Consider the following 17,826-nt stretch of genomic DNA (forward strand, 5'->3'; position numbering starts at 1 on the left):
GACTTTATCAGCCAATGTATTTGTTCAGCTTCAATTCTTTTCATTTTTTTATTTCTACATTTACATTCCGTGACATACTTTCTTGATTTCTCTATTTTTGTTTGTTTTTGTAATTGGTTATCTAGCTTCTAGTGTTTTATCAAGCAGACGTAGATTACTGATTGGCGTTCTTGTTTCACAGTGAATAGATTCTGGATTAGAATCTGGAGGCAGGCCATCGTGACTGTCTGTTCGAAGTTTCTCTTTTCAGTTCTATTGTTGTTGTTGATTGGAAGTTTAATGTCTCTTTCAGCAGAGAGGCTATATGAGACGGGACCTACTGATTAACGTGGAATCCGAACCACATGAGCTTTCCTGGGTCTTTTCAGTTCTAGTCAGCGAATGTTGGGATTGTTCATTTTTGTGTAGATTCTAGCTAATTTTCTTTCCCATTATTATCGATTGTAGTGCAAATTGACCTCTCAGTTTTATTAAATAAATATCAATATACTTTCCCCTTTCCCCCCTCCTTGGTAATATCATTTGTCCGTACCCTTCTTTCATGCCTTTATTTGAACATTTATTTAGTATTCCAACGTGAGATCTGTCAACGATACCCTACTACTTCTACATACATTGTATTCAATATGCCTTTATCTTTCACTAGTCTGTGTGCCCTATTTATTTTGAATTTAAATTCTTCATTTCAAATTTAAAAGTTTATATATTTATTTATTTTCCCATCTTTCAACTTTCCATAGCTAGCTGCTTCTACGCACTCTACTTCTTTAACTTAATACCCAAAATTACTCGTTACCATTGTGATTTCAGAATATACGAGTCTCCATAGGGAAAAGTTTGCATTCTTTAAACTGTCACGAAATCTGTAAAAGATCGCGGTGACTCAGTGGTAGAGCGCTCAGCTCTGCTGAAGGGTCCTGGTTCGATCCCAATTTAGAATAATGAACTTTGTGGCCAACAAACACTACAGGGTGTTTCGGAAGTGGGCGTACCCCCCTTTAGTTTCAACAGTATAGTGTTAGTTATGATAGAATGTCTGTACACAGTTACCTTGAAGTCTTAAGAGTCATAAACATCGGTATGGCCACCATCCATGTCGTAACACAGCTGAATTCTGCGCCAAGTTCTAGCAGATGTTTTGCGGAGATACTCCGGAGTCACGAGGGTGAAGACGTGTTCCAAAGCTGCCTGTAATTCCTGCGTTGTGTGTTACGACATGGATGATGATCATACCGATGTTTATGATCTTAAGACTTCAATGTTACTGTGTACAGACATTCTACCATAATTAACACTACACTGTTGAAACTAAAGGAGGGATACGCCCCCTTCCGGACCACCCTGTATATACATGGATTCTTCCGTTCCTTCCCATTTTCTCCATTCCGTAATTTCATTCATTATCATCATCATCCTTGATCTCGGTGCATAATCTTGGAGAGTTAAACTAAAAAACAATTGTATAATCACATAATATGTTCGCTCTCCGTTCATTTATTGAAGATTTTCATTTTATATATTTTCTTCGATTGTTCTGGATACCTGGTGTTTCTGATGACAGAAGAGTCCAGTTGCAAAAGATCGTTTTTCACATTTGCGCATCTCTTTATTTGTCCAGACGATATTGTCTGCGTTAGCTAAGGTAACATCAAAAGACTGATACTGTTTTATATTGAAAGGGAGAGAAAAGAACGACAACTTTTGAGTTATGTATTGACAGAATATAACTGTAAACATCGATAGTCTTTGATCTCTTACCGAGTAAGATGCATCGAGTGTATGGCATAGATTAAAAGAACTATAAACAACTTTCATATATAGACATCATTTCTGTCTCTTACTTGTCTGAAACAACGTTGAAACAAACATTTCACGTATTCTGGCTTTAGAGCAATGTATATCGGTCTCTGCATGATTTCTCATTCTTTGATTAGCTCATACCATATGAGCAAGATAAGCAAGAACAATATACTATTAGAAAAGAACGAGCACCTCTGAAGATGGAAATTATTCTCTCTCTCTCTCTATCTATCTCTCTCTGTTCCTTTTATTTTTGCTGATACAAACAAGCAACTGCCGTCACCAAGAGACTGAGCATCTATATACGTTCTACGTATTTAAATCATACACTTCAATGTCTTTTGAACGAAATTATTTTCTCAGAAATATTGCTTTTCTCTCCTTTTGCGATAAACGATCTACTGTATTTTCCATAATTATTCTATCAGGCCTTGTTTCCATATTGTCAAAGTAAACGTAACAACACACTGAGCAAGGCATGTAATAACATATATATAAAGTGGAAGTCTGATGAAAACACACTTATTGTGTTGAAACTGTTACGTGATTGTGTGTTTTATATATATTATCACATAGTCTTACTCAGTGTATTGTTGTGGTTGGATTTCCTATCTTGAAAACATTCTTATTAACTTGTATAGATCAAGTAAATGAATATACGCGCAAAACAGAGTTTTTTCACATATAAGCATGCTTGGAGTACGACATTGAATAGCAATTCAAAACCTTTGAATGTGTCTTTCTTTACATCAGATATTATCCTAAGAACGAAGAGCATATACTGTAGACATAAACATATTGTAAATTTAGTAACTATATTAAACCCGTATACGTTTTCACACTATGTGAAACCTGTTTTGGGTGCCAATACGTAATAGAGTGTTTGTTTGTTTATTTGAAAACTTAACATCCCTTTCAGCAACGAGACTATATGAAATGGAGATCAAAATTTTAACGTAGTGTCAACCGTACGGGCTCCCACTGGGATTCTAACCCGGGTCTCCTGCACCGGAGGTAAACAAGGAGTGATCTGTAATATTTTTTCATAACGAAAATTTATGCCAATAAAAACTAAAGGATAGTTGCAAACAATGTCTAAGGTTGTATCAATGGTGTGGCTAGGCACCCTTTCCGTTTATAATATTAAACGCTATTTCCTCAATACAATATTACTATGTTTCCCAATTTCTCTGCTGGCATTCCCATCCCCTCCCTTCCCTGTCGCACGTTTCTTTATGTTGTTCCATTCAACGTTAACATTTGCCTTTCTCATGCAGTATTACAAACAAGAGAAACATATCAATTTCAGACAAGTACGTACGACTTCTCTCAACTTACACAATAAGCTTTCCCTTTGTTAGAAAAGTATATTGTTTCTCACGAAGAGTGTAGGAGGAAATAATTAATAACCCATATTAATCAAATATTCTCTAAAGTGTTGTCGTCCACAACGTTTTCCATAAACTTTTGTAAGTGTAAAATGTATGTAAATGTAACACGTTACTCCATTTAACGCTATGTGAATGAAAAACATTGTCTAGACTTGCGTAACATCTGTTGATAAACTGAAATTTGGTATTTTATATGTAATCGAGACAATGTTACTGTAAATGCTGGCAATATTTTTCAGGGAAGTTGAATAGTTCACAAAAAGACACCGTTGATGTTGCTTAGCATTCTACAGTATTGATTCTATAACGAAACTTATAAAGTTTATTTTTGTATTTTGTTATCAGTTTTAATAGACATAGCTTCAAGTAAGGCAAAGTAAGTCATGGTGACTGAAAATTGCCGAGAGACGGAACAGCGAGTTGAGTTTGGTGGGAAGAGTGGCCCGATCTTAGATAACGTCAATTTATAGTGGATTTTCGGGGGGCTCCTCTATTTTCTACTGTTATCTTCATGTCATCCGTGATTTCACCATCAATCACACTCATAATCACGGTTTCTTTTAGCATACAGAGAATAATCGTAGGAAGCTAAACTACAATATACGGTTTAATTTAACTCAATTTATGATTACAGCTCCATCAGTGCTAAGCGGTTAGCGTACGCGCCTTTGGCGTGGGTGGTTCGGGTTCGATTCCCGGCGGGAGCTTATGTAGTTCGGATTCCACGTTAATCAGTAGGTCAACGTCTCATATAGTCTTTCTGCTGTAAAGAACGCTAAACTCAAAATCGAATCAATTTCCGTAAATAGTATGGATGCAAGAAAAAGGCTAGAGGTTGTTTGAAAGTTTTTTTTTTTTTTTTAAGTTAAATCAACTGTGGAGCTAGATATTTTCTTCTCCCAGCTCAATATAGCCTAAAACAAAAAGAAGATTATGAATTTTAACCGAGATCAATTACTTTTTCTTACTGATAGGCATTTTCAAAGCTTTCTTCTTGAAACTTCTTGTTAAAATCCACCTATGATGGAAAGGAGCTATAGTTTACATATTATCAAATAAGAAAAGCAATTAACAGTGGCAAGCAAACATACAAAACATCTATAATTTTCTACAAATATCATAGAGATAAGGATATGCATATATTAATTAATACTAAATGAAAATTTCGAGTAAAATGTTCGCTTATTTCACAAAGTTGTTAAAAATTAAAACTGGCTTACCTAAAAAAAAGAAAAGAAAAGAAAGAAAAGAAAAGAAAAGAAAAAAGCACTAATATAGGTAATATATTGATTTAACTTTCTAAGACCAGTTTCTCTTCCAAGTTCATCAAAACTTTATTGTTATTTTTTCCCTCACCGCTGTTTCATTTTATTTTCTTTTTCCTACTAGTTTTATTATTATTATTATTTCCTTTTTATTATTAGATGTTGAAAGTAGTGTCCCGAAGGAAAAACTTTTGCTTCCACTTGACTAACTTTTCGAAAGCTTAAAAAAATAATTAACTGTTAGAAAAGAAGAGGGAAAAAATGAAAAGGAGTTGAAGAAGTGGAAACTTTTCCCCCGAAAAAAATAACAAGAAAGTTGTTAGAACAGCGTACGTGAAATATTTCATAATATTAAGTAAGTTGAAAAAATAAATAACAAATAAAAAGAAACTCATTTGAAAGTTAAAATAAATAAAAACTCGAATTTTAACTTTTGCTAAAATGTTACACTCTCGAAATAAAACAAAAGTAAGATATACGTGTATATGAGTTGTTCATGTTTTATTTATGAGATGTGAATTCTTCCTAAGTGATTTGTTTCTTATTTTCTTCAAAGACCCATGACGATCGTTAACTACCATTGCTGCACTTGAATCCCATTATACGGGGTGCGTACAAAAGTTACGCACCGTTTTTCTTCTAACTTCCACAATTTTAAATTCAATTTAGAGCTATGTCTTTCTGTCGCTTTTCAGTGTAATCCCCGTCCAATTCTTCACCGCGTTACAATGTTTGTATTCAATTACCAAATCGTCTGGGAAGTCTTTCGCAGAGAATATGTTTCAGACAGTAGAAAATATCACTCCGAATGGCACTTCAGGAATCCAAACATGCCCCTCGTGATGAATTCTTGTTTTGAAAGAGCCGAAAATCTCTGGAGGTTGAATCAGGAGACTAGATGTTATTTTGGTGTTCTTTCCCGGTAAAATAACTAATGAAAATTTTCGATCGATGAGGCAGCCCATTGTCCTAGTTGAGAATAAAACCTAACTGTGGGAGTTTCGCGGATATTGTTGCACTGTAAAAAGACATTTTTGTCCAACATTTGAACAATATACTGTCCGGTGATCGTTTATCTCTTTAATACAGAATCAGTGAGAATTAATAGTCCCCAGTCTCCTTTACTTCTAGAAATTTATTGTGAAGAAATCTGGCGAAATGTTTTGGGTGAAGATGAGAAAATGAGTTTTCGTTGTTTGTATTGCCCTTTTCGTCTTGGGATTATAGGAGGAATTCATTGTGATTACAGATTCCAATAAGTGTTCATTAATAGCGCAGTTCCTTCTCAGAAGACCACCGGCAAATAGTAGTGTAAGAACCCCCTTTTTATCATCAAAATCTCAAGGAACCCAATGTAAACTAACCTTAGACATCTTCACAGTCATCTATCAAAACTCTTCCCGTGTTGCCACGGGAAAATCCTGCAAAATTACAGATATCTTCAACAGTTAGTCTCCAGTCTTCCATGATGAGGGCGGCGAAACAAGCAATGTTTTGTGGTGGATACATACATTAAACTGCCACACCTTGGCAGAACTTCAATTGCCCCCCCCCCCCCCAGCCTTCTGTAAATTAACACATCCTTTTCCACCCAATCAGTAAGCTAATGTTCTCACCAACGTCTTATAACTAGCGATCAGTATTGACAGCTTTTTCATTATGTGTAGATAAAAATTTGATCAAGGTACGTTGCTCTTCTACGGTGAAGCTTGTCGTTCCAGTTCAGTGGCAAGAGATTCTACAGGTGAACGTAGAAAAAAATAACATAGAAGTTTGGATTTGCACAATTAGGCCTTAAAGATTGAATTTAATCACATGAAATTATGTTAATCTACAACTGTTCAATAACGGCAAAACGATATGTAATTTTGATGTGCATCTCGGGAATAGCGATCGATGAGAGTTTATATATAAAGCGTTTACTGGTAACGTGGCAAGCTAGTTGACAATAAGTGCCACTATATTAATAACATACTGGATGAGTTTCCAAGGAAAGCTAGGCGACGAATCAGGTTTCACCGTCTATGATGTGCTACAAATAAGGTTTATTCCATATAAGTACGTAGCTTGATTTAAACGTCCTATGAGTTGGGTAAGCTGAGCAACTAGGCTGGGTGATAATATTTTGTCGAGATTTTACTTAGAAAGTGACTCGATGATTGTCCATTTTTAATTTTTTTTTAAATCATCAGACTATAATTCCTGTATTATTGTCCTTTCTAAACTTTTTAATTGAAATAATACAAAATCAAGTGAGTTTTGTTTCAAATTGTAAAATTACGGTAAATTTGCGAACTATGCGAATTTAATACTGAAACCTTAAATATTAGATGTAAATTTCAATAGAGAGAAAGGTCATGGATAGTATCTGTTCTTATACTGAATCCATATTTTTAGACAGCTGTTTTCGATATCTATAACTATTTTTTTCTACACTATGGCGATCAGTGTTGAAAGGGGAAATCGTAGAATTTTTTTCTTTTACTTTCGGTTTGATTAGGATTAAGAATTATATTTCTGGATTTTTGGAAACTATAGCCTGTTAGTCCGCCACTTATGAGTGATGAATTCCTCGATGTTCACACTACCCGGACAATTGGTGAGGATTAAAGAAATAGGGAAGAAAGGAACTGACTTGGTACCATTATGTGAGGTGCCATCTCACCATTTACCTGGTGTGAATAAAAAAACATCACTTAGGATGGCTTTTATTCATATTTTATATTTTTTCGACCGAGTGTCTCCACTGGGGATCGAACCCGGCACCGCTCGCACTTTCGGTTTAAATAAAAGAATAAAAATTGAGATTATAGTAGTGCTGAATCCATATAAAAATGTCATTTCTCACTACATATTACCATTTTTGCTCTTATACCTGTCGACAGACAGATAGACATACTGGCGGATAGTGGTTCTCTAACACTTTTCAAACTCACGTGTAGCATACCTCGAAGTCTAAAAATAAATAAAAATAATAATAATAATAGTGTAACTGAAATATTAGCTACTCTATTTAATTAGGTGAATAATGGCTTAACCTTTACTCTCTCTTTTTATCATTACAGAAGATGACGAAATCAGTGTTTGGATGTTTGCCATGATAGGCATCGGCTGTGTTTTCATCATATTTGTCGCAGTTTCCATTTATTTAATGTGGTAAGTGATAAGTTAATTAATATTCTTGCTACTAAGAGATGACAAAGCTTACTGATCTGCCATATATATATACATATATATATATATATATATATATATATATATATATATATAGTAGAGGGGATTAAACCAATCCAAAGAGGATTCTGAAATAAGCCCATATGAGCATTGTATTTTCATAGTTATTAAGGACGCCAGATTAGAAATATAATTTTAAACTTAATTTAGCTTGAAAACCAATGTATCTAGAAAAAAAACCAGTGCTTTATTATTATTATTATTATTATTATTATTATTATTATTATTATTATTATTATTATTATTATTATTATTATTATTATTATTATTAAAGTTTAATTTATTTGGTTAAAAATGAGGGAAAGGTGAACATTTACATATGCAAAATAAGACTTATTAAATGTTTTAGTAAAATGTTAGTAGCAATAGGCAGCCACTACTGTAAGACCTGTCTGAATACCTTTATTTCAGAATCTTGGGGTACATGCGCAACGAAAGAGTTTCTCCTTATGGGAAGAAATGGTCGGGAGAAAATCAAATACTATGGACTTGAATATTAAGAACGTGACTAAAAATCATCAGATTTTAAATATCATGTTTCGTTTTCTTTCTTTTTTTTTTCGTAAATCACTTCGCTTACGAAACGAAGTAATGTAATTGACTTTATTAAAACTTTTAAAGCTGATGATGCTGGTGAAATAATAAAATATATTACATTTGCAAATCTAGTTTACACAACACATAATACAAATAGTGTAATAAGCAGAGGAAACAGAGAAACTTTTATATGTTAAATTCAACACAACAGAAACATAAAAGTTACTTCCATGTCCCATTCATAGCAGGAATGCAGCACGTGAGTATATAGCATAATGGGTAACGTTCTTACCTACCAATCAGCTAATCCATATTCGAATCTTTATCAAGTATACGTTCTTATTCGTAGAAGGAACGGTTATTTAATGTAGTACTAGAGATTAAGATAATGTTTTAGTCTGTTAGATATTTTCTTATTTTTTTCCGAATCTTATTTTAATCCGAAACTAAATATACACGTAATTGAAACGAAAGTATCAAGTGTCTATCAATTGACAACCAGCATTTATGTCTCTGTCCATCCGTCTGTCTGTTTCACCATAAGTATCGTAAAACTTATTCGATTTTAATTGAGCTTGGTATATACCTTCCTCCAATCTTTGGAAATAACCTTATTGTTTGGTGTCGCAAGAATATATCAAAGATAATAGAGTAAAACAGAATAAAATCCTCCCTATCCTACAAGTTTTCACATGCAGAAAATCATTTTCTGGTAGAAACTAATTAAACATGATTTGAATTCGATAAAATGTAGTGCATATTCTTTAGGGTATCCTAATCATCTCCAATGGTTGCAGTTGAAACCGATCAAGAATAGGTTGCCAAAAGATGTAAGTTCCCAAAACTTCGAAGTTCCATTATCGAAATATGATACTAACTAGGGATGATTCCATACCGGGATCAAGTACCTGGAGAAAACCTATATAAATTCTGAAAGCTCTTGTAATGAGAAATACGAAACCGTTTTCAAATCTCGGGCAAACCCGCAACTTGACCCTATAAGGGACCGATTTGTTGGTGTTTGTGACCTTATGTATGGTATATTCGACACAATAGAAATGAATATTAAGATGTATCACGCGTAAGCGCCTGAGCTCATCATGTTCTTTTTTGGCTCATTGCTAGAACGTGACTTGGGCAAGGGTTTGATAATATCACTTTGCACTCTGACGTATCCATTCGGTCAGCGTTGCCAACGAACTGTAAATACAATATGGAAGAGGGTTTCTGTACACTGGATGTATATCCATGAAACGTGGCATAAACATAATTTGTCATTGGAGAAAATATACTGTAGACGTCTTCCTCTCCAAAGTACCAATTTTTGTCAGTGTTGCCAACCAATTGTAAAAATGAGAAGTTGTAAAACAGGTTCCGTACGATGAGACGTTTATACACCAAGCTTGACAGAAACATACCACGACACTATTGCAAAAAGAGGTTGAGTATTACCGTCTCCCAACCATCCTAGGTTATCGGTGTTTTCAACCGTTCTAAAATACATTTTCTGTAAAGGTTGCCTCACCACGTCATAATGAAGCTCCTATGACCAGATATGCATGACTCATCCAACCTTTCTTTCTACACGAGCTCCAAATCAGTGCCGTTCGTTGATGCGTAGTCAAAAGTCATGTTCTATGATATATGTTCAGCCACATGTTCATATTATTAAACAATATAAAAATACCGTCAAACTAGTACACTGCTATTTGAAGAACTTTCATTTTGAAAACGTTAGCAATACTGACAGACGGGTGCTTGGTTAATGGTACCAACCACAGTATGTTTGCTGTTGCGTCGAATGATGTTTGTTTCAAATTTTGTCTCTATGCATGCACTGGTCAAGCAACCTTTCGAGAAAATGTATTTTAGAATGGTTGGAAACACTGGCAATATGAATGCTTGTGTATTTACACTAACATACTACAAACTAGTATGGATCGCAGTCTAATTATGTCCGCCAATGGTGCCGACTTTATGTGAAAATCTTGAATGTTCACACTGGTTGGCAACACTGCCAAACTAAGATCTATGAGAAATGGAGACATTAACACTATGTTTTCTATTGTCCAATACTGATTCTATCACATTTGTTCTATCTTCGTTCAATGGCACGCACACCATTTGCAACTTCATGATGTTCACACTTGGTTGGCAACACTGACAACCTAGTATGGTTGGGAGACGGTAATATTCAAGGTCTTTTTGCTGTAGTGTCTTGTGATGTTTCTGCCAAGCTTGGCGTATAAACGTTTCATTGTACGGGACCTCTGTTTTACAACTTCTCATTTTTACAAAAAAAAAATGGTTGGTAACACTGACAAACTGGGTTACTTGGGAGAGAAATACGTCTACAGTATATTTTCTCCAATGACAAATTATATTTATGCCACGTTTCATGGATATACATCCAGTGGTACAGTAACGGTCTTCCACATTGTATTTACAGTTCATTGGCAACACTGACCAAATAGGTACGTCAGGGTGCCAAGTGATATTGTCATACCCTTGCCCAAGTCACGTTCTAGTAATGAGCCGAAAAAGAACATAATGAGCTCAGGCGCTTTCGCGTGATACATTTAAACATTCATTTTTATTCTGTCGAATATGTCGTACTCTGTCCATAGGGCCAGAAACACCAACAAATTGGCCCCTTATAGGGTCAAGTTTCCGGTTTGCCCGTGATTTGAAAACGGTTTCGTACTTCTCATGGCAAGAGCTTTCAGACAATATATAGGTTTTCTTATAGGTTTTCTCCAGGTACTTGGTCCCGGTATAGAATAATCCCTAGTAAGAAAACAATTGGCTTTGATAACTGTACAAGAATTATTGATTTTGGTGCAATATATCGTATACTTTGTTTTCACCCCACTTCATGGGGCTAAACTCTATCAAGAATTAAGGGTGAATAGTATATTAAGGGTGAGAATATATATATACAGAGGTTGTTCAGCCTACGTTTGGCCGATTCCGTTCCTTCCTCATCCCGGGCAGAATTGAGTCACCCGACTTGGCTTATGGCGTCCTCCAGTGTTGTGCAGTGGCTTTATGAGAACGGAGTTTTTTTTTCGCGCGGACGACAATAACGCACAAAACAGGACCATTGTTGTGAGTGTTGTGTTAAATTTGTTTCCAAGTGTGTGGGTTTCCGGTCTGTGACCAAAATGCCGCCCAAACCAAGCCGGTTTTGGAAAGGCTATGTTGCGGCTCTTTATGACACCCACTTTAGTGTTTCTGTCATTAGAAAACAGTGTAAGAAGAATGGTTGGAATATTAGTTTAAGTGAAATAAAAAATGTTATTAAAAAGTACAAGGGCAAAGAAGCTCCACCATTTGGATCACCAACGAAGTTGCCTAGGAAAGGGGAATGCACCAAGGCCAGCTCCACCATGCAGAGAAAACTTCGCAAAATGGCAATGCAAGAAAATCCGCCAACACAAAGGTGTATGGCTAATCGTCTTGATGTGTCTTTGGGGACTGTGAGCCGGACGTTACACCATCAACTCAAGCTGGAAAAAGTCATGAAAGCTCGCGGCCATCTTCTCACGGATGCCCACCAAAAGGAACGTAAGTTAACGCCCGGAAGCTGTACGAACGACATCTGGCAAAACAAAGCTGGATGTACGTCATAACGCTCGATGAAGCATGGATTTACCTTTCCGACTGCGACAAACCGAGAGCCATCATGTACCGAGTGAAAGGCGCCAAGAACTTCAGAAGGTGGGTCCGTGTCAGTAAAGAATCCTTCCCAAAAGGGTTCATGGTTATTATTGGCTACTGTTACCGAGGTAAACTGAAGATTCGTAGGGTGGCGAAGAACTGCAAAATAAATTCGCAGTATTTTCAGGAGCACATCATGCGGCCGATCTACGAGCATGAGATTCCAACAAAGTATGGAAATGACGCCAATCTGGTGCGCATTCATATGGACAAGGCCTCATCACATAACTCACGATCGTCCCTCACATTCTACAGGGAGATGGAGGAGGCAAGTGGTATATAGGTGATACCTTTCAATGAGGTACCTGTTAAATCTCCAGATGCAAGTCCTATGGACTATTGTGGATTTGGATTGCTGAAGCGGGCTTTGGGAAAACGGCGTGTGACAACTGAGGAAAGACTTTGGAAACCTGTGAGAAGGGAATGGAACAAGATTCCCCTCCCAGTTCTTCAGAGAAGCCTATTACAGTGGAAATTACGCTGTCGGGCTATTATGAGGAACCAAGGGAAACACATCGAGCACTTACGGACCTGGTGCCATGGATTCTTCTAAATGTTCAGGTTAAGTTGAAATTGGCCAAATGTAGATTGAACAACCTCTGTATTTGATTTTATTGTATAGCAACAGAGTGCATATTTCCTTTGAAGTTTTCAATGATTCGCACTCGATACAGTTGAACTCTTTAAAAAAATAAGGAATGGATTTACTTTATCAATCAAAAAATGTTCCACGATAGCATTCGTAAGCAAATATTCGTTTTTTGTGGAATATACAATATTTATCTGAGGCTTTCCAGTCACCTCCCAACACTTGAGTATAGAATCAATCGAGGATGGAGGAATGAGTTTAACTTCCTCTCTGCAGCTTAGAAAATATGTCTTAGGATAACTTTCATGGCTTTGTCTCTGGAGACAGATCGTTCACGCAAAGCATGGCTCCGTATTTCTTAAAACGTCTTTGGCCGCTGATGTTGCCTTTGGTCTTCTACTCCTAGTCCATTCTCTGTCTCTCTTCTCCGTGTGACATCCAGCTGCTTCTTCACAATTCTAAGATCATAACAAAAATTTCTCGCAATGTGAGACAACTTCTCACATCATTGGCAGCGCAACCTTGGATTTATTGTTAGTTCATCAATTTGTAACATTGTAGCCATGGACGTCAAACTTATATTAAGTTTTTCAAGATTTAAAGTTCTTAATATATTTCAGATTTTGTAGAATTCAGGATGTATATTTGAAGGTGAAGTTCCCGTCCCTATTTAAAAAAAAAAACATATTTCAATATATAACGGGAAATATTTTCCAATACCAGGTACTTCATTGCAGTATATTCTAGTATAAACTATTGCTTAATTTATTACTGAATTGTTTATAATGTTCGTCGTATTATCTTCAACATTTTCAAGTAGATATACACGTATTCACTTTTCCATTTATTTATGTAACGAAATATAATGACATAGTGACATTTTGAAGTATGCTCTCTGTTTTGTTTAGGACTAAAGATGAATATTTTACTTCTAAAGAAAAATATTCTTAATTATATTTAGTTTCAGAAATAAAGATGATGGAAGCCAATGTGCTGACCACACACAAAATAACTTAAATATATCTTCTTCACCATAGCTGTTTATGGACTATAATTGAAGAGAACTCCATTTATTTTTCAGATGCAAGCTATTCATATCTTTTATTAACAGTAAACTCTAAAACGGTCTTTATGCTTGTAAAATCCTACTTTATCCCCTTCATTTGACACTTACGTGTGTCGAGTCGCACTTAAAATCGTAATCATTTTTTTTCTTTTTGCTGTTGTTCTACCTGATCAATGAAAACACAAAAGCAAAGCGCAAGCAAGATTCAAACACCGGTCGTGTAGATGGGAGTCCTGTACGAATCCAACGAGTGATGGAATAACATGTATAAGAACTAATTTACTCTGTAAATATGTGGCTAAATAACCGTAAATTTCAAGCTGTGAAAGAATAAAGTTTTATTTTTTTCTTTTTAATAATTTTTATGATATTTCTATGCAAAGAGAACTGCATAGAACTGCAAAGAGAAAGATAATGCATTTATCAATTTTGTTAGGAATTGGGTCCTTAAAACTTTTAAAACATTTAATTAAATCGCGAGGTGGTAGAAAGGTGTATCAATTCCATTCTCATAGTGAGGGGCAAGAAATACTACCCCGCGGAAAACATGCATTTTGTTTTGTGACTGATACTTGTTGCAATCAGTACACGCATTCATGCACTTCTGTCTGTGTTGTAAGACACAAGGACATGGCTCTTTTTTCGGAATGTTGAGCACTTTGTTTATTGTCCTGCAACGCGGCTGTGTCTGGACTGTCCCTCATCTTAACTCATCTTGACCTTAATTGGATTGTAACTACGTACTTCCTGCAGAGACTGCAGGATTTGCGAAGCTCTTTCGTATATTTATATCACACAGTTCTTGAACAAGTGGTTTCCAATAAAACTTCTTTCCTGAATTAATCTTTCGGTGATTCTTTATTCCATTGGTCGTTGATTTAACGAAAAAACACGCAATATTTGTAGGCTGCAATGTCCACAAGGTTCCAGAAGACATCTCTAATGGGCTAATGTCGGGTTCCGCGATGGCAAGAATAAATGCTATGACACTTGCCGATAGCATTCACACCTGCTTTTCAAGAATTATAAAGATGGACCATGTCAGGGTTATCGTCAGTTACTTTCGTGACATTGTGTTGTTTTGAAAGTACTGTAATCATCTTTCTCTTTTCTGGCACGTAGCTAACCGAAAGAGCATTGACGATAAAAGCAAAACGAACTGCTCCTGACAAAGTCTTGTTCAACAAAGCAAGACATAGTTGAACTGGAACATCTCGTTTAAAACTATGCACTGTACCTAACACAGTCACTCTTTTGCTGAGCAGCTCAGCTGCAAACTGTCGTGAACTGCCGATATATAACTGTGTTTCTTCTAAATTGCTCCAACTGTCCATTTCTGACCAACATCTTTACAGCTTCAGGTCCGCTAATGAAATCTCTTTGCTGATTTTTCAACCTTGCCTATGTAAGGTTTCGTAGCAAAACAGTAATTGGAGAGTGAGTCTCATTAAAATGTTTACTTCAATCTCGTATTTCCTAAGCTTTGTGGTGTATATTCTAAATGGAAAAAGACTATGAAAAGTAATCAATTTTTATTCCACTGTGTCTGATTCTCCAGAATTGTACAATGTTGGAAATTTGTTTACAATTATGTTCCACGGTTTTATTTTTCTAACTCATCACAAGCAAGTTTATATAAAGATAGCTATTCATTAAACACAACAGGAATATTATTCGCTATTATTTTTTTAGCAGAGCGAAATGTTAAAAAGACGTATTTGCACTCCAAGCATGGGAGCCGATGGAGCTTGGGACGCCAAAGTTTTTCGGATCCCCTTCGCATTTATATTAAAATTCTCATTATGTTCTTATGTTATCTGACAATGAAACACACATCACTGAACGGATCCCACAATTGTATAAAAAAAAAAAAAAAATCGGCGCCACTTGTATGTATTCATTTATTAGCAGGTTTTAGTTATAAACGAAAAATTATTTTACATTGCAACTTTAACAGTAAAAAAGAAGGAAAATTTTGGAAAGAAGTCTGCTATTGTCTATATCTTAAAAGTATTATAACAGCATTACTCTGGTGAGGATGAGAAAAACCTGTCAAGATGCCCGGCGTCGGAATTTAAGCCCGAAATTTTCCTATAGCGTTACACCCGCGCTAACCACTCGCCTAAATTCAATCTTGTTTAAACCTACGAAATCACAAGGAAAGTAATGGTCATTCGTTATTAACTTATACAATTCAACTAAACAAATTTTATTTTACGTAAAGCAGCCAAAAAGTCCCCGAAATGTTGTAGTTCTAGCAATTGTGATGAAATCACAATGAAGCTTGGGCAATGCAGTCCGTAGGTTGCCTAATTCTGAATTTAACAAGTGTGAACGTGTCTTAACTGGCAGTGTACGTGTAGTGTAGCTGAACGGAAAAATATATGATCAGTTTGCCCAATTTCACAGATCGAGCAACGCGCAAACATCGAGTTCATGTGCAAATTGGGGAAAATCTGATTCGGAGATCCTGATGGCCCTTAAAAACAGTTTAGCACCATCGAACGTTTGGCTCTTCCCAAAGCTAAAAATGAGCCTTTTCCGTTTCGCCAACATAAAAGAAATCAAAACTAACGTGATGGCTGACCTTCGGAAAATACCAAGAAAGGCCTTTCGTCGGTGTTTCGATTGCTGAGCGATGGAACAATGGAACAATTGTGTGTGTGTGTGTGTGTGTGTGTGTGTGTGTGTGTGTGTGTGTGTGTGTGTGTGTGTGTGTGTGTGTGTGTGTGTGTGTGTTTGGAAGATGCCAACTTTGAAAGCGATTAAGTAAATGTATATTTATATTGTGATAATAAAGAGCTACAACAGAATTCTGGGAACTTTTTGACTGTCTCTCTCTTAGTGTGCTTTTTTATTTCTTCCTTCACTAAAGAATTCTACAGCATAATACTACAAACTTCGATGTCTACTTCAGGTACGAAAATAGTAGCCATTTCTAGAATATGTCCTGATCAAGGGAAGTAGGTACTTATTTTATTAACTTGAGAAGTAGTATTGCCTACGAGATTTGCCTAAGAGACTAGAAATTTCTTGTCTCGAAAATAAGAAGAGAGTCGAGACAAGAAGTGCCTTTTTAAATTTGAGACTATAGTGCTGCCAAAATGTCTTGAGCCGTGGCAAAAATGTGAACTGTAGCTTACACCCGCTACACACCCACGCGTTGAGCCAATAAGGGTTCAGCTGTTGCTAAGCGAGAAAGCCTTAGCGAAAGGGAGTGGAATTCCTTTAGCCGATAGCTGCGCTTGGAATGGAAGACTAACTGTCAAGTCAACGCGGTATATCTATAGACAAGAAATTTCACGAGTCTTGTGGACAGCACTGGTTCACCCAAGTCTTAGATTTCAAACAGTTGTAGTGTTGCATTATTCATAATATAAAAACTAAATTTATAAAGTAATTGTACAAATACAGTATAACAAAATCCATTTATCAATGTTTAAAGGTACACAAGTCGTTGTACAATATGTTCCAACAATACATATTGTTTAAATTTTGTTATATCACGCTCTAAGTGAATTACTTGTGATGTGAAAGATTCTGAATTAGAAGTTTATTTTTTATAAATCTTCTACGATTTATAATATTACAGAGATACAACGAAAACGAATGTCTAAAGATAAAGCATTTCAGCAATCGAAATACGTTCATTAAGCTCACACAAACTCATATGAGTAAATGTAAATCCTCATGCGTAGTATTTGAGTGGGAAACGAATCATTTGGTGTTCATGTCAAATCTCGTTCGTTGACGATACTAATTAAATCTGTAGTTGAGAATATACGTATTTTATTTTGATCTAAAATAGCATTTTTCAGAAGTAAAACATTCCGGAATTATTTGTGACAATACTTCAAAAGCGGGAGAATTTTATTATTATTACAAGTTCCTTTTCAACTTCTGGTCATTAAAGTAATAATAATAGACTTCTGCTACAAGTTCTGCCTTATTTCTACTTTTATTATTATCCAATTACAATTGCCTTAATTATTCCAATCTGCTTAATTCATCCAATTTGCTTTAGTAATTCAAATTATAGATTCTCCAGAAGTTACATTATGCCGTACTTCGGTGTTTATGCTAACATATTTTAATTTCATTTTTATATGTCAGTGGCTTGGATGTAGCCTGCTTTTATGTAAGGAAGTTATATGATGCCCATATAGTACACTACAATACTACCCAATGGTTATATTTCTGGTTAGCATTGACCACTTATGACTA

General features: G+C 35.7%; 1 protein-coding gene across 2 annotated transcripts in view; it reads left to right on the forward strand.

The window, feature by feature from the left end:
* The window catches only part of LOC145668440 (thrombospondin type-1 domain-containing protein 7B-like), a 1,268,628-nt gene that overhangs the window by 1,243,285 nt on the left and 7,517 nt on the right, over positions 1-17,826 (forward strand). For both annotated transcript variants that reach the window (XM_081736305.1, XM_081736304.1), the window contains one exon: positions 7,522-7,612. In XM_081736305.1, the coding sequence (XP_081592431.1) occupies positions 7,522-7,612 (91 nt within the window). The remainder of the gene's footprint in view (positions 1-7,521; positions 7,613-17,826) is intronic.

This window comes from Thermobia domestica, chromosome 13 (genome assembly GCF_964235325.1).
Source record: "Thermobia domestica chromosome 13, izTheDome1.hap1.1, whole genome shotgun sequence".
NCBI classification, from domain to species: domain Eukaryota; kingdom Metazoa; phylum Arthropoda; class Insecta; order Zygentoma; family Lepismatidae; genus Thermobia; species Thermobia domestica.